The 24,385-nt window shown below is 40.4% G+C and overlaps 1 protein-coding gene across 2 annotated transcripts in view; it reads right to left on the bottom strand.

The window, feature by feature from the left end:
• grid2 (glutamate receptor, ionotropic, delta 2) overlaps positions 1 to 24,385 on the bottom strand; it is a 599,368-nt gene that overhangs the window by 173,010 nt on the left and 401,973 nt on the right. For both annotated transcript variants that reach the window (XM_066644040.1, XM_066644041.1), the window contains exons 7-8: positions 17,971 to 18,132; positions 10,843 to 10,962 (exon numbers count right to left, since the gene is read on the bottom strand). In XM_066644040.1, coding sequence (XP_066500137.1) covers positions 10,843 to 10,962; positions 17,971 to 18,132 — 282 coding nt within the window. The remainder of the gene's footprint in view (positions 1 to 10,842; positions 10,963 to 17,970; positions 18,133 to 24,385) is intronic.

Below are 24,385 nucleotides of genomic sequence, written 5' to 3'. Positions count from 1 at the left end.
ATATAAACTTAGTGAGTATTATTTGTAAATAATTTAATAATAATATAAGCTATGTTTTGCACTGTACCTTTCACCTTTGTATTGTGTAAAATGCCAGAAAAACTGTCGCTGTGGTGGAAACTTTTACTGTCACAGTGGTGGCACCCTCAATGCTACATATTCAGTACTTTTAGTTAGGGGACATAATTATTCCATATTCTATATTAAGGGATTTTTAAGATGGGTTGATTTTATATGCCCTAGGACTTTTTTTTTATTATTGTATTTTACACAGTTCTATAATGAAAGCTTATAAATAGTCACCTCTCCTGCTTGAGAAGAGAATGTTAGGTAAGCTTAAGAAAAAACAGTTGATTTTTCCTGACACTGTACTAATCAAAGCAAAGTCTTTTTGTGGAAGATGGTTTTTCCTCTCTGTGTCATTTTATGTGCCTGGAATCACAATAAAACCATTCTTGATGAGTTAAAAGGTGACTGAGTGTATCAGTCATCGTGCACCTTTGTTAGGTGTCTCTAAAGTGTTGACTGAGTATATTCTGTATTCCGGAGCTCTTGGATCCTGTTGTCTTAATCCTAAACAGAGCTTAAACTTAAGCAGATTCTAAACTCATTTAAATGTTTTTAAAAATGCTGAAAAATGTAGAGAAATCGGAAATAGGTAATAGCTGTAAGTCATGCATTCCATCCTCGCCATGTCCCTAATATCTATTCAATCACGTCCAACCCTTAACAATATTATAATAACATCTGGGTCACAAGTCCAGAAGAGAATGCCTGGCTGACCCAAGGAAAATTGCGGAGAGGCTGCAGCCGGGAATGAGAAGCCCAGGACATTTAACACGTCGCCAATCTACTGGGAGTAGTCCAAGCGAGACGTGCAAAGAGAGAAGAGCTCTGAAGCAGGACAAATCAATGAGTCTCTCTCTCCTTCTCTCTCTCTCTCTCTCTCTCTCTCTCTCTCTCTCTCTCTCTCTCTCTCTCTCTCTCTCTCTTTCTCTCCCTCCCTCCCTCCTTCCCTTCGTCTCTCCTCGCTAGCTCCCTGCAGGCAGAGACAGCTCTTCTAAAAGAACATCTGAATCTACCTAATGGAATGGAAAATTGGGGGAAATAGGAAGCCGTACCCAAGGGGATATCCTTTCCACTGTACAGTTTTCACATATTTAACACACACGTTCCTACAATCTTCACTCAGTCAGCGCACCATTCATTAGCATTCGGTCCTTTATTCAAAGAACTGTCCTCCTGCTAAAATGACATTTAAAATAAATCCTGCTGAACAAAACGGCTCAAAGACTGTGCCAAGAAAGCTGCTCAAACTCACACTTGAGCTAGGGGCTTTCTGAAGGAATTCTCCAGAGACTTTCAACATCATCTCTGTCTTGCACGTCTGTTCAGTATGGTTAAGTACCCCACAATCATTTTCATGCACTCCCCTGCACTTATTTGAGGAAAAGAAAACCTAGTGACACATTCATAGGAATGGACTATGCGAAGCACTTGACCACTGAACTCTAAAAGGTGCTCCATGTCACAGTCATCATCACTTAGAAATGTGAGTGTGTTGTATGTAATCACTGTTAAACTTCACCATCCACCACTCCAAATCATCCACCAATCCGTAGTCCATGGACCAAACGTGCTGCAGAAACAGCCTTTTTTGATATCCTTGTTTCATTGAAGGACATATTTGCTATATTAGTTCCACACGTTCACACTGAAGTTACATAGTTTACATAATTAGACTGTACTTAATTAAGCACAGGACAGGGCAGTACATCAGAACAGAGGTAATTTACATACACCCTTCTTTTCCGAACCAAAAACTGTTACAACTGAAGTGACAAACAGGACATAAAACATAAATTTGAGATATAAAACCACATACAATTTATACATAACATACAAGTAACATATACATAACATACAAGTACAAAGTGGGATATATAGCCAATGTGAGCCCATGGTGACAAATATGTCACAAACATTTTATAAGGTCTGGAAAGCAATCGCATGACAGTTTGTAAATTTGCTGTATGACCGTTCAAATGTTCTGGTAACTTGTTCTATGTTAAATAAGATGCATTCTGATCCCATTTTAAGTAGACAATGTTGAAACACAAATTACAAAATAATGTCATTTTTATGTTATATTGGTGTTTTAACCTAAAATAGTGACTGAATATGGTAAGAAATGTAAAAAAAAATGTTGTTTTTTGATCTGTTTTATTCTCATAATTCAGCTTAATTGTCAACTGATTCTGTGCTCTTATGAGTTAAGATTTAAACATTACATAAGTGGGAATGCTGTTATACTGAACAACAGCACAGCTGTAATTTGGTCGTTGGCACGAGATCACAGGCTGACGGTTGAAAGAAGTCACAACTGTGCTGATTTTCATAACAGCACTTCTTATATAATATTACTAATACAAAAAGTAATAAACAACAACAATTCTGATTTGTTTATATTATTGTTTCTTTAGTTCTGCTCACACAGATGGTTTTTCAACTGGACTTGCACTGGACTGTTGCCAAGCACACCATAATCATTTTCCTCAATCATTTTATCAGTTTGGTACTTTGTGTAGGTCTATGTTACCACAGACTGCACTGTATCATGTACATTTCTCTGTGCAATTGTTTACACCTCAGCCAAAGCCCAGAGTAGCTCTAATGCTGTAGTGCTCTCCTTTAAAACTCTTTCTTGTGTGATATTGCTTAGTTAATGGTTAATAGGACACTCCTGTAAAGCAGAGTGACACATGGAGTTAGAACTCTGTGTGTTGTTATACTGTATATCGACACTAATGGGATGTCTCTCGTCTAGTTTACCTGGTCAGATCAAACTAAGTTTAAATGGTCATTAAAAACATTGGATATAAAGATTGTTTTCCTTAACCCTTTAGGGTCTTAGGACATTTTCTAAATTTTCTGAAATTTGTCTTTAAAGTACTATAATATATTTCTAAAGTATTATAATTTCTCTAAAGTATTATAATATATTTCCCAAATCTTTTATATCAAAATGTTCAGACCAATATCAGCTCTCTTGTTAAGAGAGGCCCATGTGACCTAGAACATTTTATGAAGAGATAATTTGTCTCTAACCCTGAAAAACTTTTAGAAAATATTTATATTTCTTATGAAAACATCCCTTTTCTCATTTGGATGAATTGTTTTGGTGATTAAAACGGTTTTAAAAACAAGCGAATCCACCAGTTAGACACAGACAGAGGAGGCGTGTCTCAAGCTTTTACATAGGCTCGTAACTAAGGATGTACAGTAAACAAAAGAGCAGTTTCTGCACATTCACTGAGTGTTTGAACTGTATTTCTGCACTGTCCTATCGCTAAGATATTAATAGAAACACCGCAAATGGTCGTTGAAACGCCGTCACGTTCTTCGACCCTAGAGGGTTACATATACAAATTACATCCACTTTACTACTGGTGGCAAACAGCATGTCACAGATGCAGCAAACCAAGGGAATAGGGAGAACTACAGCAGTATTTCATTAAAGGGGACATAGGCTTCATTAAGAGCCCACAGGACTGTGTTAACTTGTGGAAAGGGGGTATAACACGTACTCTTTTATACACATTATTTTTACACATTTTACTAATATAATACACCTTGTGTGTTGCTTATATGTAAGTAAGTCTCTGCAAAATGGAACTGATGAGTTTATCACCGTTTTAGCCCCATTATTGATAAACCACATTTCCCCCTCACACTGCTATCTCTATTTGTGCACAATTATTTCCAGGTTATCCCATGTAATGACTGCACCACATGCTCACAAATATAATTTCAATAAAGCCGGAAAACACAGGAATGCGTATCTTCCCGGCAGGAATGATTAGCCTCTATGGCTAATCAAGCAATTACACGGCAAAGGCTTGTAAGGCACAGTGAGGCTTTTCAGATGTGTTGATGTATGGGCTGGTGAGCCGCTTGTAGCCTTAGGAATTAATGAAGCAGAAAACCAATTCGTGCACGGAGGTAATAGTAATTATGACAGATTGCCTCGGACCATTACTATCAATAAGAAGATATGTGTGGTGCATGTGCGTCCCTGTGTTTGAGCGCGTGTATGGAAAATATGAGCCTATGACTGGTGGATGTATCATAAATTGAAAGAGTGTGACTCAGAAGAAAGGAGGATGGGAAAGTGGCCATTTGCATGGTGGCACTGACCACTGGGGCTGGTTTTAAGTGGTGCCGCCTGCTCAGGGGTCACCTTGGTGTCAATTACTCCCCTGCCCCAGTCTCCACACGAGGGCTGCTTAAGAACAAAAGCAATCTTAAAAGGTCCCACTAAGAACATGAAAGACGGTAATAGCCGAGAAGAAGAATAATAGCTGAGCAAAAGAAACCAGGTGTTAAGCCATTCAAATTGAGATGACCTCTGTAGAAATTAACGTTCCACTAATAATAATAAAAAAAAAAACATCTTAAAGCTGAAAGCAAGTTTTAAAAGACAGATGTTTTAAAACTATGTCTGAAATGACATTCATTATTTTGTAAATTTGATAGAATTGTGGGAGCACTGTGGGTCAGGATGTGGAATTAGAGTTTTAAATGAAGCAAAGTGCTGCTGGATCCACTGTGTGAATTGTGCATGAAAAGGGAATGAAAAGTGACTGAGGGGTGAAAAAATACTGTTAAACATTTGTTTCCTTGCTCAAAATGGCTGTTTGTTTCATAACCCCATGTAGTAGCAGTTTATGTATTGGTAATCAGTGGGTAATAATAAAGTAACCATTTGTGTTTACCCCAAAAATAAAAGCTGTTCTGTTCTTATGTGTTTATTGTATGATATATATTTACACAAAAATTAAACCGTTTCCTACCTATTACTAATTATGTATTGACTAATTATGTACCCTTTTCCTGTATTGTAATATGTGAGTAATTACTCCAAAACCAGTGCAGTAGTTCTGCTGAAATTATGTGCTATTATTTTAAATACCCATACATCTGTTTCTAATGTCTCTCAATGTTCAGTTACAGAGTGATATAAACAGATACTCAACTCACATCACTTCTTACTGATCTCTGCTTTCCCTGAGCTGGGAATCGAACCCAGTTTATGAGATCTTACTGATCCGTGCTTTACCCAAGCTAGGAATCAAACCCTAAGGATCAGTTCAATGCGATCCCACTAATAGGCCACATACAATCCACCTTCAACCCATGCCCAGCGCATAAGGGCCCCACTAAGGTGTCCTGGCTAGGACACATTTCACTGTATAGATGACCACTGAGACACTTTGTTTAATGGGGTTAAAGCAGAAGAGCAGATAAAAAGGCAGATACTGTTTAAAGGTGAAACGTGGCTATCTAAGGTAACACTAGATATGTTTTTCTTCAACAATTCTGAGTATCACATACACTTTTAAGCTCAAGCCAGTCTGATATCATGGCTGAAACGTGCCTATGCTACTAAAAGACCACACCAGCTAAAACGTACATTTACTACATTAAACTTGATATGCTCCCCCTAGCCTCTAAGGCCACTTGGAAAAAGGCATGCTGAACCAAAGCATACAAGTAGAAGATTATTTAACTTTTTTTAGTGGAAAAATGTGTAGGGTGGCACGATGGCGCAGCAGGTAGTGTCGCAGTCACACAGCTCCAGGGACCTGGAGGTTGTGGGTTTGATTCCCGCTCCGGGTGACTGTCTGTGAGGAGTTGCGCCCAATGATTCCAGGTAGGCTCTGGACCCACCACGACCCTGAATTGGATAAGCGGTTACTGATAATGAATGAATATATATATATATATATATATATGTATTCACTCGGCAGGTTGCAGCTGCACTTACTCGCGCGTGAAACTAAACTACATTTCCCACAATGCCGGATTGTAGTTTAGTTTCGCACGCGAGTAAGAGCAGCTGCAACCTGCCGAGTGAATATATATATTTATGTCTGTGTAGGATATTTTATTTTGCTTGACACCAAGACCTCCCTCTAGATTTTTATATATATGTATGTTTATGTGTATGTGTGTGTGTGCTTTTGTATACTGCATTTATTTGTGTTTATATACACGTGGCTTATCAGTTGATTGCATAAATTTTCTAAACACATTTTTCCACTAAAAAAAGTTAAATAATCTTCTACTTGTATGCTTTGGTTCAGCATGCCGTTTTCCAAGCGGCCTTAGAGGCTAGGGGGAGCATATCAAGTTTAACGTAGTAAATGTACGTTTTAGCTGGTGTGGTCTTTTAGTAGCATAGGCACGTTTCAGCCATGATATCAGATTGGCTCAAGGTGTACCACTGGTGCAAAAAACAGGACATGAACATATCCATTAATGGCTTAATTACTTCACCTCTGATTCATTATTCATTTGCATAGCCCAGTCTACTCATGATAAATGTATGGGACATGCTTCTGGATCAGCAAGGGCAAACTCTCGGAGCTGAGACTGTGATGAATGTTATACAAATAATTACATCACAGAGATGACTAACAGGGGTTTGTATCTGTCACACAAAGCATGTCATCAAATCACTCAGATCAACAAAAGAAGGCCTCTGATCCTCAGCGTCTTCTAAACCACACTAATCTGACAAAGTGAAAATGCTCCCATCATGTCCCATCTCCCTCTATGCCCAAATGTTGTTCTGTGCCACTCCCAATGCAGTGGCAGCAAATGGGGAGCGGCGTAACAAGTATTTGATTCCTTCAAAAGCAATTATGTCCCCTGATTAAGAAATCTTGCTTAATGTAATTACTTTGTACTTAAAAGATTCATTTCATCTTTTGGAAGTGAGGCGTGCTTCTGTTTTTGTTGGAGACCATTATCTCTAATGAGATCTGACAATTTAATTTGAGTGCAGTGGTAGCCCAGGCTTTGGTGGATGGGGAGGCTGTGAGCTTGCCGGAGAACCAGCCAGCTCGGCCTATGGGAGGACGAGAGACACAGAGAGATAGAGAGAGACAGCCCACACCCCAAAGGCCACTTATTGACCCTTCTGTTGACCACTACCTATCAGACCTGTCTGATCTCTTATCTCGTCCTGTCAGCTTCTTCTATGATGTCCTGAGTGTGTGGTGTCCTTGTGAGATGAGTGTACTCAGAGCTATATGCTCTGATTTAGAAATGAGGACAGGCTTTAGAGCTGAACTGTCTCTAAAACATTAGGAAACAATAATGTAGTTTTAAAATGTGATGACGCAAATCCTCTTAAACAAAGCTGTTCTTTATAGAACACCACAGTTTTAATGCCTCTGTGGTCACTGCAGTGACCTGTGGCTGATATTTTAGTCCAAGGGATGCTGTTAAAAATTCTCAGGAGAGTTTAGAGAACAAAGCAGGTGAAAAAGCAAGGTCTGTTTTTTTTTTTTTTTTTTTTAATTAGAAGACAGACTTAAAATGTAATTGTTCAAGTCATTCCACAGTGATTCTTCAACCATCCAGGAGGGAAATCTAAAAGAACCTAATTGCCCTCTTTCTTCAGTGTTCCCAGTCACAGAAATACAGCGGAGGTTGGCTGATGTGGCAGATCTGGGCAGTCTGCGTTTTCCTCCATCTTGAGCAGTGCCCAGTGCCACTGCATTACCAACAGTTCAAAAATGGCAGTTGCTGGCTCCAACATCTCAAAGAAAACTCCCAGGTCTTTGGCAACAAGAGTCATTGGGCACATGATTTGATAGCAGTTCCACTGAAGAACATCAGGTTAGAAAAATATTCTCATAAATGTTGATTTAAAAAAAAAAAAAGGTTGACTGAATTATCCACTGAAACCCTGATGCTGCAACACTCTGACACTGTCACTGACAATGCATAATGACTGTAATCAAATATAATAGCATACCCAGTTATTAAACACATACTGTAGTACTGTATACTACAGTTCCCATCAGTAGATGTGAAAAGAGCTGTGGTGTAATCTCCTAATTTGCTTGCCTTTTATTTATTTTATCAGTTGACAAGGTCCATATGTGACACTGATGTATGAGTATTATCATCCTCCTTAACAAAATGTCTGATATGAGAATGTATTAAGAATTATATGTAATAGAACTCTCTATATATTTGATCTATGGCAATAAATAGCTAAAAAAAAAAAAAAAAAACACGACTCACGATTGGTGCAGAGGTCTAACCATGTGCACTTCCAGCTAATGACCACGTTTCCACTAATACCACTAAACTGTTCAGTGGCATGACATCAGCACATACAGTATATAAGCTATTAATGTGTCTCTTATACCACCCTTAGTTTTATTTGGGAAACTTCTAGAATGTTCCTGAACACTCACTGACATTCAGTCATAGCCCTCATGTCAAACCAGTAACCAGAAGACCTTCAGAAGCTCATCCATGTCTGTATTTCCAGCGGGACTGATTATTGTAAATGTCTCCTAACTGGACTTCCTAAAATGACAATCAAACCCTCAGCCCTGTTTCAGCTGATTGAGAGTGCAGCCACCAATGTTCTCAGGAGGAGAGAAAGGGAACACATTAGTCACCTCTGTAAATCATCACACTGGCATCCAGGATATTATAGAATTGATTTCAAAATGCTATTACTGGTCTATAAATGTCTTAATGGTTCGGGACCAGTCTATCTACATGATATGCGGCAGCGATACTTTCCCGGTAGAGTCTCCGATCACTAGGGACCAGTCAGTGGAGCAAGAAGAAGCAGTTGTCAGTTAATAAACTACTCTTAAATGATGGAGAACATTATTAGAGCTGCAATATGGCTTTTTAGTCAATTGAGCTACAAACATATGATCGCTGTCCAAAGAAAAATATTTCTCCAAATTAGTAACTTTTAAAAAAAAGGGAAAAACAATACATAATTTTAAGTGTAATGATTGCATTTCAAGATCTTTTGGACCATTTATTTTGGCGTTTTCTTCATGAACCAACAAAACAAGCGGAAATCTGCAGCCATACTGTTTCAGTCAGCCTGCAGACAGAAGCATCAGTATGCACGGAAGGTTTCTGAAAGAAACCCTGACCATCAGCAGCTCATTCACCTTCATCATTACTTTTACCTTGTCTAAACCATCGGGAAAAAACGGCCAATTCATTTCTCCCTCACAGCAGAAGAAACACAGGACCAGTAATAGATGGGATGCTGACTCTGTGCTATCGGGGTGTGGTGGCAGCAGTGATTCCCCTGTGATTTGACCCATAACAGCAAGAGGCATCACAGCACTATTCAGTGCAAAATATAAATCACTAGGCCTTTAAAAGCACTGAGGATCCGAGAGGAAGAAATGAAGCAAAGATTGATGTTTGAAACAGGACAGAACTCCAGCACTGGATTTTAAATCTTAGAAGCTACTTGCATGTAATTATGTAACCGTAATGTGTAATTGTAGTTATGCAAAGTAAAGTGATGAATTGCATTTAAATTTACTGAGGCTTTATTTTTTATTATTAAGTTTATAAAAAATTGCCAAAAGATGTATAAATACACATTTTTCCCACAAACCAACACTGCCTCTGAAACTGTGCCTTGTTCACTATTTTGGAGTTCTGCCATTTTGCCACTCAAGCAATCCCACAATGCACTGCAAAATGAAGTGTACAACCCATGTACACTAGCAGATAGCAGATGCGCATTATCCAGTGCAATATTTGGTTAAAAACCAGCATGTGGTAGTGTCTGACGTTGTTCACCTTGAATTCAGTTCCCTACAATAGTGCACTGTATAGTGAGTAATATACAGAATAGGAAGCCATTTACACACAAATCCAAAGTCCTTGCAGAAGTCAAAGGCTGCCCTTCATTTATTCAATGAACAGTTCAAATGAAATCTCATGCTCTATGTTTTTTCTTCTTTTTTGTTTATTACCTCTCCAGTGTAATGATACACATCCTTTCAGATTCATGCGAGTGGGCTATTGAATAACCAATTATGACCAATTTCACTGTAAATAAAGTCAGCAAAGAATTATTTCTGACTGTTACACTACACTGTATCTCTGCTACTTGTATAAGAATAGCTACGAGTGAATTAACAAGTCTGCTGTGCTTTTTTTTTTATCACTGATGGTAACTGCATCTTTTAAGGGTGTGTGAGCAGTGACATGCTTTCCTGTGTCATTTTGCTCATAATCCAATCAATTGCTAGAGGCTAACAGCCGTGTCTCACTGGTCTTATCCAGTGCTGCTAAATTTAGCCCAGTGAACGCTCTCTGTTTGGCCTTCTGGGAAACTTTTGACAGTGACGTGCACTATATGCTTTGTAGTCCTATCAGGTTACTGGCCATTGTCTCATCAATCAAAGCAGGCTGGGAACATGGTCTAAATCACAGTCTTTTAATGAGGCCCGATGTGGGCTTTGTTTTGGACAAACTCCAAGAACTAATACTGAGACAACTTTCCTACACAATATACTGCTACAGGAGCTGCTCCATTGTGAAAAATTGATTCACATTCCACGGGGAAGACACAGACAGATGAGAGCCGATATACGACGAGCAAATACACAGAAATATGCCGGAAGCAATTAACAGAACGCAACGGACAGAACAGATTAATTATCTCACGGATCACCAAGGGACAAGGCTACTACTACTTTTCGTTAACTGCCACTTGACTCCTCTACATGACAAATCCACAACCGAGGAGGGAAAAAAATAAAAAATGATATAAACAACCTGCACCAGTGTGACGTGTCCCTCGGAGGGAGGCAGATATAATTACACTGTTATGATTATCCATTAAAACCTTTGCTCTACACTAATGACAAGATCACAGCCACCTCCAGGAAAGAGTGCTGAAAAAGCTCCAGGAGGGAAGCAATATGAGCGTGTGAAGTTACTGAATGTTGACAGAGACAGAAATGAGTTTTGGAAGACCCTTACCCTGCTGACCCCACGGCCACGATCCTCTCCGTAGTTCGTCCCCAGAATCTCAAAGAAGATGTTGGGGTTGGTGCCGTTGTCGTTGAACTCAAGCAGACTCGTCAGACCCCTCACACCTCCCTGAAATGAGAAAATAGATCTGTCTGCGTGTCCATTTCCAAAATCCTGCTCAATAAAGCAACACAAGGTAACGCTTCTATCTTAAAATTACATCTTCAAAATCACTGTGACGTTTCACTGAGATGTAATAGGGATAACAGTCTCTCTGTGGTTGCTAATCTGGGCTCAGCACTGTTGAAACTGCACTATGTAACTTTCGGAAAGGGATAGGAAACTGCCCCCCACCCCTTGCCCTTGATTTCAGGACAGTGCTGTAAAAGTGAATTATACTCTGCCATTGTAAAACCAAATCTTACCTAGTGTTGCTTTAAATTTCAGCCTACATATGTATTGCTGTATTGGACAGGAGAGTACACAACTGTTTTTTTAATCTAATAATTAGATGCTAACAAGCCCGGGTGAGGTCCTATTGCTGTGAATATGACAGCACTGCACAAATCAACGCACTTGGAGGAGAACACTAACTGTCAATCCTGTTATATCAGCTAGCAGAAGCCTGCTTTGAATAGTGATATATGGGTGATTAAGGGCCACCCTACACTCCCATAAACAGTGAAGTCAGTCTTGTAATCTCCTGATGACTGAGGCCAAAAACATGGTGCATTTACTGATGTCTTCTTTACTGATAGCATATGTACTGTAATCCATTAAACATAAAAAAATTCAGGTAAGGAGCTGCTTCCATATGTGCCTTTCAATTATTTTAGTGCATTTGTAAGCACATAGAATGTAATGCTGTGTATCATTTCAGTTCTAATTCAGGTCAAACTCACATTTTGATTACACATTTTTTACACATTTTGATTAATTTTCAATTTGTATTTAAAAAACACACACACACACACACACACACAATCTTGCTTCCATGGCTTGAGGCGAGTGGAGACTTACCCTGACCTTAACCATAACTACTACTACCTTATCCCTAATATTAACACATCTTAACCTTAAAATGTAATGATTTATAGGCACATGCTTTTTTGTCTCGTTAAGAACAAATATGAGTGTGCAAACAGATTTTGGTCCCCACAACTTCATGAATACATAGACAAAACACACAGATGCAGAGGTGGGCAGTTATCACAGCACCCAGAGAGCAGTTGGGGGTTAGGTGCCTTGCTCAAGAGTACTTGAGCTGTGGACGTTGAGGGAGGATAAAACACCATTCTTTCACTCCCGCTGCCGCTCAGTTTTCCTTCTGATAGTGTGGATAAAACTAAAGGACCTCTTCAGTCTCAAGCCTGCTTCTTTAATCTTTAGGCCATGGCTAGCCACCATTGTCACCAGCATCAGTGATTTCATGGATATTGCCGTAGTAGAACTGAGGGAGCTATGACAGCAAGCAGATATTCCTCATTTCCGGAGAAGAGACTCAACTCGGTTTCTGCTCTCTCATCTTCGCCTGAATGAAATAAAAGCACAGAAACCCTGAGCCCATTTCGTTTGCGTCACTTTAAATCCTCTTACACCTTTCCTTTCGTATCACAACAGAGCGCCATATTCCCCGCCAGCCTTAGCTAACACTGCTGTAATTGTAGTGAAAGTATCGGGCCAATGCTGAGCCTGACAAAATTAATTAGACAGCCAATTATAAAAGCTGACGAGAGCTTTCCAGATGAGTTCACCAACTGCTGTATTGAAAAGCCAATAAACACAAACTTCCCCTAATTAAGCTGTACAGTAACATTCCAATGGACACGTCCCAGGAGGGACAAAATAGGAGCCCATTATCCGGTCAGCGTACAGTAAAACGCCCAGGAAATGCTCAGGTCTCATATAATCAATACACAGCTCTTTAAAATAGTCTTGAGCAGGAAAAAAAAAGTGCCAGTCCCCCTCAGACACACACTGTGGGCCTGAACCCTGAAGCCGGAACTTTGCATGCCCCAGCTGGCACTTTTGGCTCATTTGTAGTTATTTCAGAGCACCCCATTCTATCAGCATGGACACTCAATACCCCATGAGCAAAAATCTAATTTAATAAATGAATGCAAAATCACATTACCATTTGAATAAGGACCAAAACAAACCCTTAGACACTGTCTGCCTGAGCATAGGACACAGTTAAGTTACGAGTCAAACTGTAACTTCCACTGAATCAATAATCACTGACTAATCACTCATGGCAACCAACGTATGACTTTCATAACACAGACGAAAGCAATGAGTGACATTTATGAAGAATTACATGAGTAGATAAGAACAGCTCATGCCAGTATTTAGAATATAAATAGCATTGTAGTGACGTAAACGAAAATGTTTAAAAAAAGAGTCCACACACTCTGTTAGTTGACTGATATAATGATGCTTTTCTTGTTATATAATTAAGATATATTTTTTTGTGAGATCAACAGAATGTCAAGCTTTCGCTCTCATATATATATATCATGAAACTCCATTCATGTCCCACTCTTGAGCCATGAAGCTTAATAATTTACAGAACATTACTTACTTACATTAATGATATAGTAAATTATCATTTCTTTCTTTATAGCAGACTATGATACAGATGGACACAAGCCATTTACTCATACATACAGTTATACCATAAAGACTCCATAAAGGTGAGTTGAGAGGTGTCAGAGAATAAGCAACTGAATATATAGAATAGATATTTTTTTTAACAGGTGTTTCTAGGTATGCATCAGTCGGGTTTAAATTAGTGCTGTCAATATTGGAATGTAAACACATGTTAATGCATGTGCGGGACTTCAACATGTCGAATGTTTAACACTTATTAATCATTAACCAAATTTGGCCACAACTTTCTCACAAAATTCACTCTTTTTCCAGAGCCTAGTGACGTATTGATGGTTTTACTGAGCGACGTAAACACAGCACCAGTACTGTTGAGTTCAGAGGGTAGATTACATTTTATTTATGCTGATATATGTATTAAATATCATAAATAAACTCTTACACTTCCTTCTCTGTCTCACTCTGCACAAACACCCGCACACACCTGTACACATGCACACACAACTCCAGTTTCTTCTCCCTTTATGAGCCACGAGCTAAGATGAGAGTCTAATTACCTTTACAAAATGTTCTTTATTAAAACGTTTACTCAAAAGAAAAATCATAATCCAAAATACATTGAAATATTTTAATAAAAAATATAAATAAAAAACTGTGTTTGTTGCATATGTTCAGCATAATTCATGCAATTTTTTTGTTTTCATGCCCTAAGTGGATTTTCTGGTCTATTCCTCACACCTTGTTATGCCTTTTACTCAGAGGACACCCTCCACCCCACATACATACTACACTATGGTCAAAGTCCAATTACAAACATATCTCCATTTAGTTTACCACATCATTTGAACACATTTTGAACACATCAGTTGCTTTTTTATTTTTTATTTTTTTGAGGCCATCAGAGTCAAGTTACTGAAGAGATGTTTGTGATTCTCTTTTATGAGCTCCACAGTAGCAGTGTAAAATTCTATGAAAGCTCTCACTTTGTCATGTTGTGGACCCACTGCTCAGGTTATAGAAGCTCAGAAAAAGCCTGATCAGGCCACTGCTCAATGCTTTTGAATGTGTTATGAAGTCCAAAGGAAGGTAGCTTTAAGAAAGTACTACTGAAATACAAAATGAAGTGCAGATTCATGTACTTGCTGCTGCAGTGCACACTGGAAGGTGTGAATTCATACACTGAACCTGCCCGTAGCTCAGCAGAGGTAAGGTAACACACAGCATGGTCATATCTCTGCTGCTAGGTGACAGGTATGTGCTGATACATGTGCATACAGATATGCTACAGCACCCTGGGGGCAAGGCCATCCTTCACACAGCACAAAGAGCAGTAGCCCACACCAAGCCCTTGGCCCTGTAACACACACACATGCACACACGCACACACACACACACACACACACACACACACATAGTTCTCCAACACCACAGAGGGCAGGATAAAAGCAAAAAAGCGCTCCGGCAGCGGGGGAGGAATGGGATCGGGCCCTGGAGACAATCAAGCTGTCTATCACAGCCCTGCAGGTGAACCAATACACAGAAAGACTCTTTCTGGAACAAGCATACACACTTAGGCACACACAAACAAGGAAAGTGGTGTATCTCTCTCTCTCTCTCTCTTTCTCACACACACACACACACACACACACACACACACACACACACACACACACACACACATAAAAACTCTCCTGTTCTCACTTACTGTCAAGAACAAGTACCCATGTCCGGTAAAAAGATGAACCAACCCTCTCCCCAAATCACTGAACCCAACGCTAATGTGAGTGTCTGCCAGTTTGTGTATTAAAAGAGGGCAGTGCTGTCCCCAAAGCCTGCTTTCTTAACAGCAGTTAAAAATAACAATAACTTACATAATAATAATAATAATAATAATAGTGTATGGATTTACATGTCTCATGAATTAAAGAAATAAATACAAAATAATGGTTCACACACCTAGAGTAAATGGTTCATAGCCTGACGCTCACTCCAGATTGGACAGTTCTAATACTGGTTCCAATTTTTAAAGGATTTTGCAGGTCAGGCTTACAATGTGAGATGACTGACGGCATGGAGTCTGGTGCTATGTAAGAGAAAACAAATCAGTTCCCTCCAATCCTTCTAATCTAACTCTAATGTGATTTTCATGACTGTTTGATTTTTTTACGACTCAAAACATTCTCAAGTCTCTCAATGTGAAATGGCTAGCAATATTATTGAACAAGTGATTCAGCCAGCCAATGGGCAAAGTGATGCATATGCCCACCGTGTGCAGTGAATAGAGTCAAATACAGGCAAATAACAGCCTTTCAAATGTTTATAATGCATGGACCCAGATGTCAAGGCACTCTCTTTACAGTTTCGAATCAGCTGCCTATTTGTAGGAAAAAAAACTCTCTAGCTCTCACTCTGAGTACATTTCTCAAACACATATTTATCCCCTTTGCGATTCCGTTTTTTTTTGTGTGTGTGAGTTAAAATCACAAATAGACCTGGTCCAGTATAAATTTGTTGATACTCTAGAATCCTGTGGGAATTTAAGTTTCAGGTGGTTATTTTAGTTGATTTTGCTGTGCTTTTATACACAGAGCACCTCCCAACTGGTTTGTCGCTCATTCACTAATTAAATTGTGGTGGTGCCAAATACGGGAGGAGCTTAGTAGCTCATGGGGGGGCTCTCAGCATGCTCAGCAGCCACCCTGTTGGTTGTTTAAGGGGATATATTAGGAGTTATATGTGATTGTTTGTGTGTTGAGTTGTTGTACGTGTGTTTGGGCTTGGTGTGTAGCAAATGTGGTGTTGAGTGTGGGTTCACCATCATAAAGTAGGGGGTCTTCCACTGTGTTGTGCCCCTTCATCTCGCTAAAAATCAAACCCAAATTGTTGCCTGTTCACTTCTTTCTGCCTAGTGCCCTTGTGAGGGCACTTAATAAATGTTGCTTATTGCAGTAATGGCTCAGTCTCATTTCCCCACCTCCGGTGACATCACAATACACATACTTCCTTACTCATATGCATACTCACTCACTCACTCACTCACTCACTCAATCACATTCATACTCACTCAATCACTCACATACATACGCACTCATTTATGGTTAGGCATTGAACAAGAACAGATGCTTCTCACATGGCCCAGAAAAGGAGGCCAGAATGTCCTTTTTAAATTGTTTAATGACACCCCTCTAAACAATAGAGTCTTGTATAATTTAAGATTTTAAAGTATGTAAATGAACCCACCTTAAAGCTATATATCTGCAAATGAGATCCAGAGAATTCTGGACTGAGTGAGGGTCCTGAGGCCTGGTTTGAGAACCACAGATTTAACATATTAAAAATTATCTAAGTTTACTCTGAAGAAAAGTGATATCCCAAATAAATATTTGTGACAGTACTGCCTTGAGAATAAAGCTAAAACTCATGCATTTAAATCCTGAGATGTCGCCACTAATCAGCTCTCAAATATTTCAACTGTTTAAATTACCTTTGGGCCAAAATATATTTTATGCATTTCATCCAAAAACTAGGAAGTTAGGAGGGTGTAACTACTAGCGGTTCTGTTACATTAGCTATTAGACCGAGCTATAGCTAGGTATACCCACCTAGAGACTGCAGATTTAGTTATGCTCTCAGCCACAGGGTGAATTCATAAGAAGTCTAAGGGATCACGGTGCGGATCACATGGTATGGGACTCATATAGACACAGGCTAAGTAAAAATAACAAAAAAGAAGTAATTTTGCAGTTAGTCACCTCAGAGCGATGGGTTTATTGCTAACTTTAAATGTGTAATTTAAAGAAATAAAGTGAAACGGAGCAATAGAACAGCTACTTCACAACAGCCAGTGTCAAAATAAAAGCCTCAAATACAAACCAAGAAGCAACACAAAATACATGGATTTTCAGGGGCCTGGGGGCCAGATAGAATTTGGGGAAGCCGCTCTGTTCGGGTTTTTTTCAAACTATTTATGGGGTGCTTACATGTATATTCACTGTAACATTGGGGAATATAAGTGTGCTTAGTTTAACAAACCACCCTGTTAGCTCAGCTTGTCACTACGGGTGGGTGTGTGTAACATGTGTGATGGTGTATGAGGTTGCCCAGTTCTCCCCCAGTGTGGGTTATGTCCATTCTGACCTCTTCAATACTTTCCAACTAAAAACTGGCTGCTTTTTCCTATTTTTGTGATCAGACAAACGGATCCATGACTCAATCCCTGACATCTGATCTGAACTGTGAATTTTATGATCCGTTATACCACTAGCATTAATATGCGCTTTTAATAATGCTTTGGAAATTCAACTGGTGGATCATTACTTATTGAAAAACCTGTATTTACTGAATACAAAGCTGTGTGTTTAAAAATAAAACAATCCTTGGCGAGTTGTCTACATTTTGGGTCACGCTGGGCACAACGGTGTAAATTCGCCAAGCTGTTTCATTTCAGTCAAAACAAAACAAGCAGCAAGAAAGTTTCAAGCGAGGCCATGATATGTTCAAACGTTTGAGGGTCTGTGTTAATCCCCTTACCTTTTTCACGGTCTCGAGCATAGAGCGCCCTCCCTGCCAGGGCTTGGAGCCTTTGCGGATGCAGGACAGGCTGGCCATGCTGTGCCACTTGCGGTCCTCCAGCTTTCTGTGGAATGTGTTGGCCAGCAGGAGCACTGTATCATAGATGTAGCGGTTGGTGATCTGATCGAGAGAGAGAGAACGAGAGAGAGAGAAAGAAGGTGAGAGAGAAATGGGTGATGGATGAGCGAGAAGAGCCACAGCCAATTAATCATACCCTTACAAGAATGAAAAAAGATTTATGTCTCACTGGCTGCATACAGTAGTAGAGAGGAAATTCTCTCTTTTTCCATTCTGTACAGTATTATGGATAGCAGGTGCACACCATCTATCCATTTAGTGCTCGACAGTATGGCACAGCTGTGAGAGCTGATGATAACGCAGTGGTAGCAGAAGCGGTCGACGGCTCTTTGATCAACAACAGGAATGTCGCACCTAACACCTGGCATTTCTAGCACTTTTTTTTAGTCAGTGGCCTAATCCTGTTTGAACAAAGGCTTCAACTTCAAGCCGAACCTAAACTATTATTCATGATGCTTTGATAAGCGGTGGCTGCAGCTCGTTTACCTTCCCTTGTCTTTTCTCATGTTTTCTTTCCTTTTAAGAATGACAGTAAGTAGAATCTAAGACAAACACTGTGGGTGGAGGGCCACTGTGGAGTGGGTATGACAAATAGATTATTAAAACACATTTCGTTATGGGTCCCACTACACTCAGACGTGCACACACACACACACACCAGAGCATGTGGCGTTGGAAGCAAGAGGGGAGTTAAGTCCACTCTGATCGATCGCGCTGCTCTGTTCTTGGCTGAGTGTTGTGTCCATATTAATGAGACCGTAATAAATAGAGTGGAGTGGCCATTAGGTGTCTCCCATTGTTTATTAACTCACAAAGCTTTCACAGACTTGACATTGCACCGAGGGTGTACGACTGAGCGCTTGTGTGCTCTGGAAGCCTGTCCACCCCAGGGTGACAATTAAATGAGCTAACGTACATCCCTGTACTTTAATATTATATTAAACATGATATTATTTTAAATAAATAAGAGCATGCACAAAGTAATTCTTAAGCTGTTATGTTTGGCAGTGCATTGTCCTTGTATTCCTATGATAAACACCCAACACCTATTTCACAAAGCTTGTTATTTAGTTTCCTGGGTAAATACTCTATGCACTTTCTGAAAGACTGCCACTATGTTGGGAGCCTCATTGGTACATATTTGGTACATTCAATTCAGGGACATATTTGTAACTGTTATATGAGATTCTAAGGTGAATTTGTTCAAATCCAGACCTTTATTTTTGCAGTTAACAGTTATGTTATGAAAATGTACTTATATTCAACTTTCCTTCTGGAGAATAAAACGAAATTGAATTTTAATGTGCACAACGGGTATGTAAGAAACATTATACCCAAACTGACATATCGTCACTGTCACATGAAAAGCATGTATCTCCATTTTTGTCAATTTTTAGTTTAACATCATTTGAACACAGCAGCTGCCCTTCATAGTATGTACACATTTCATCATAAATGGACCAATAGAAATGCTCCAAAATGACTTGAAATGGAATCTTTTTACATTGACTTCCACTGAAAATTAAGAATGTTTTTCCCTTCTCCTGTAAAGTTATTATCTTTTGAGATACATATTTTTCTCATTGGACAGTGCCAATATATGGCACATTTCCAGATAAAAACAACTGTGGTCTCTATTGGAGATTGGAGATTTTACAAATGGCAAGTTCATGCTAGGGGTAGCACGGTGGCGCAGCAGGTAGTGTCGCAGTCACACAGCTCCAGGGACCTGGAGGTTGTGGGTTCGATTCCTGCTCCGGGTGACTGTCTGTGAGGAGTTGGTGTGTTCTCCTCGTGTCCGCGTGGGTTTCCTCCGGGTGCTTGGTAGGTGATTTGGTGACTCAAAAGTGCATGTGTGAGTGTGTGTGTTGCCCTGTGACTGGTGGATTGGCACTCCCTCCAGGGTGTATTCCCTCCTTGCGCCCAATTATTCCAGGTAGGATCTGGACCCACCGTGACCCTGAACTGGATAAGCGCTTACAGATAATGAATGAATGAATGAAGTTCATGCTGGATGTCTGCATTTCATGGTGTAGAGTGACAAGTCTTTCTGGCAAACCAGAGCTCAGCAAGGTTTATACATCACGTTTAGTCCCTACTAGGCTCACTTGGTTCCAGGTACCAGGGACCAACAGTAGAGGAAAGTAGAGTCAAGTAGAGAAGTGTAGGTACCATGCAGTGGAAAAAGCACCACTAAGCTTTCAGTACCAATAGTGAACCACAGTGTCCCTGTACAGAACATACAGGGAACAGAGTTTGTTTATATTTGTACTGCAGGCCTCTCCAGAACATATCAGAACAGCTTCACTCGTTCCACATATTAGACTCCGAACCAAAGAAGGTCTGAGTTCATTTGAGGTGTTCATACAGCGTTCTGAGTCCACTTGAAACCCTCAAGTGTGAAACAGCTTTAGTCTCTTGTAGAGAGCTGATGTAAACTTTGGTTGTTTTGCACCATTTCAGTTATAAGCTTGAATTGAACTCGACAGCTGGACGGAAAGCTGGCTACTGTGGAGAAAGTGCTTACACCACATCTGTTCCAGAGACGTGTACAAGCCGTAGAAGTATCCGGCTGAAAGCTCGCATTCTTCAGCGCATACATGAAGACGGTAATGGCTCTTGCTTTGCACAGCAGCAGGACAAAACTGCCAATTACTGAGCTCAGACACGGAGACGGCTACAGCAAGCAATTACAGTATCAGCAAGGCTAATGTACGAGCTTTAATGTTTATCCTTGCTCTGAACGAGGAGACCTGGCTGGGTACAGCAAGCATGTCACGCTCCATTCCAGCGGGACACAACAAAGGACTCCTCTCTTAAAGGTTCCCGAGGAGGGGGAAAAAATAAATAAATAAAAATTGAAGGCTGCGCAATCTTGAGCCTCCAGCAGGGACATGGGAGCTGTTTGTATTTACACGACAAGGACCTTCTCCTGCTGCCTTAACCAGGCCTCAGAGAACCATCTGGAAAGAGAACTGAAAAAAAAGAAAAGAAAAGAAACTACAACCCGGACAATGAGACCCAGACAGGGAATCCTCTCCGTTACGGAACCAGTGTACTCATTATTTCTCCCTTCTTCTGCGTTCTTCTCCTAATTCTCGCTGGCTTTCATCTCGCACAGAAAAACATACTTTTTTAGTCCAAGACGAAGCCTGCCGAAACTATGGGGAGTTTTTCATCTTTTTTGGAGCTATCGTTTCATGCAGTGGTACAACAGGCATCGTGATGCCCGCCACATATTGTTATGCCCGAGGACTCTGGTGAAAATGAGTTTTATTACATTTTATTACATTACATTCAAGCTTTCTGTTAATTCAATGACTCCAAACTTACATTACAAGCTCATCCAAAAGCCAAAAGTTTTTCTCAAGTGAGACGTATAAATTTGAGTTTGTCCCACTTCAGCACAGTATAAGGCTGTACTCTTCTGGGAAGGTTTTTGCGCTAGATGCTGGAACATTTCTGTCAGGACTTGATGGCATTCAGCCTTAAGAGTACTGGTGAAGTCAGGTACTGATGGTGGATACTGAGCTCTGGATCACACTCCAGCTCATCCTACTTCCACTAAATTCTGCTCCAGAGTAAGCTGTGGGGTACCCAACCCCACACTGGGAGGCTACATCTACTCCTCCAGCCCACAGTTGCCACTGAGCTTGGTTACCTTAAGCTCATGAAGCTGTATGGGGCTAATTTAGATACAAATTTAGAATAAAAAAAGCAGAATATATTCTTAAATAGTATACTTTAAAAAAATAGCTTTACAAATACAAGCCTCGATTGTTGCAATAAAATAAAGCATGATTTTCATGTGCCGTAATTCGCAAGACACATGCATCCTGTGACACAGAGGCACTATGCATTTAGCACAGTTTTGCCACAACAGGGCTCAACACTTCGACTGCCTCCAGCCCCCACACCAAATTCAACACGTTACCTGCACATTACCCCTCAACAGTAGGTGGCCCTGTAGGTTCACATTACAAAAAAGTTGTCCGCGCTGGTTTTAAATTCAGACTCTCCATCAGAATAGGACTCCCCTGCGACACAGAGCAGTATGGGCACGAAATATAATACCCCCGATTCCTGTTGTTTCTGTTCATAAACACGTGTTAAGCTTGATTTCTCTCTAAAGTCATGTGATTCCCAAATGTGAGATTCAGGACACGTGAAAACCATGCTTTATTTTATTGCCATTTGTAATGCAAACTGTGGGTTTGATAGTTGCGTTTCAGTATTTGTAAACCGCATTGTGTTTGCCTGCTGAATAATTTCTAATTATTTAAGTTCTCACACTAAATTAACTCCATGCAGCTGCTCCAGAGTGGCCATTGTATTTCATGCTTTCTACGAAGAGTCTATACTAGCTATATGGGTACATTTATGGGTGTTAGCAAATAGCTGAATTCACTATTATAAAGTGTTTTTCTGAACATTTGAACACATGTTTTGAAGGAATGACCATTTCCCACAGCACAAGTGTCATCTCTGAATAACATGTGGGATTTATTTCAATTAGAAAGTCGAGCAATCATACCCTTTGGCCCAGGGTGCCCTGACATTTACATACAGCTGAACAGGTCAGCTGAGATTAATTTAACATGAAATCAACTTCCACATTCGAAATGCATTTACTCAGACCTTTTAAAACACCAGTATTTGTGCAGATGTAAAGACACTAGCCTTTGCATCATTCAGTATCAAATGGAAGCAGCAGATCAGTGGTTCTGGTCATCTCTAGTGCTGACCGCTGATGTCACAGCTGCAGTGAAGTGGGTGGGTGAAGGGGGGGGGGGCAGTGAGGCAGAGGCAACTTTAGTGACAGAGGCCAAGGGAAGAGGACGACAGATGACGGCACTTTAATGCAATGGGGACGATGCTTAGGGGCCTCATGAAGCCTGAGTGCTGGCGTTAACACAGCCTCTACTTATTGGGGAAATGGTTGGTGGTGCAGAGAGAAGGGTGGGGGGAGGATGATGCGCTTCAGGGCTGTGTGAAATTGGGCTTCTTTTAGCCTGTGCTCCTGACCACTGAGCTGCTCTCCCTCCACACTGCTAAACAAGGCCAGACTAAATGCAACACTCTCCACCGCTCCAGCGACTGCCTCCAGCCCCCACACATTTCACAAACACATACACACACACACATCACAGCACAGCACATGTAATACATTAATAAAATACAGTAAATTAAAGCGGGGGAAGCGTAAATTAAACTGTATATTACGTAGAGCAGATACACTCTATGGCTAGGAACTGGGAAATTGGTCTCTTTGTCCGATTAATCAATACACAGTTGTAGTAGTCCATGATATAACTGTGCAAGATTTGAATATATTGTCTAAACATTTGTACACACTATTCATTCATTCATTATCTGTAACCGCGTATCCAATTCAGGGTCGTGGTGGGTCCAGAGCCTACCTGGAATCATTGGGCGCAAGCCAGGTATACACCCTGGAGGGGGCACCAGTCCTTCACAGGGCAACACAGACACACACACACACACATTCACTCACACACAATTTTGAGTTGCCAATCCACCTGCAACGTGTGTTTTTGAACTGTGGGAGGAAACCGGAGCACCCAGGGGAAACCCACACGGACACAGGGAGAACACACCAACTCCTCACAGACAGTCACCCGGAGCAGGAATCGAACCCACAACTGGCAGGCCCCTGGAGCTGTGTGACTGCGACACTACCTGCTGCGCCACTGTGCAGCCTACACACTATTCAAAATTTGTAAATTCAGCTAGTTTAAAATGGACCCATTCATTCATTCACTTTCTTTAACCATAGTGTTAGGAATTAGGAATAGTCCTGGACTATATCCTCTTTTCAATGGAAAGTCACATTTCAAAATGCTGTGTAGTCCAGGTTTTGGCTTAATGCCTGTCTGGGAAACCACCCCAGTGTGTGGGGAGAACTGATAGGGATGAGAACAAACAGTGAAATTGAGAACAAAGAAACCCAAGCAAGAATGTCTAAAAGCTCAGAGTGGGGCGAACTGTGGCTCATTTTCACTTAAAGGAAATGGTCCGTTTAAACAGGGCAGTTTAGACTTAAGTGCTGTGTTATTTAATCCTGGTATTTTGACCAAAGCATGTTACAAAACCCAAGGGAACTGTGCTCTCTTGTGGAAAAAGGTATATGTCCCCTTTAAATCTCTCCCCAGCTTTTCCTCTGGGAGTCATTTCCTCGCCCCGTCACCCTTAGTTGCTCATTATGGGTCTGGACTTTGTAAAGCTGCTTTGTGACAAGGTTCTAAAAAGTGCAATATCAGTAAAACTGAACGGA

Source organism: Hoplias malabaricus, chromosome 14 (assembly GCF_029633855.1).
Source record: "Hoplias malabaricus isolate fHopMal1 chromosome 14, fHopMal1.hap1, whole genome shotgun sequence".
In the NCBI taxonomy this organism is placed as follows: domain Eukaryota; kingdom Metazoa; phylum Chordata; class Actinopteri; order Characiformes; family Erythrinidae; genus Hoplias; species Hoplias malabaricus.
The sequence above is the reverse complement of the archived record's forward strand: the minus strand, read 5'-3'. Positions and strand labels throughout refer to the sequence as shown.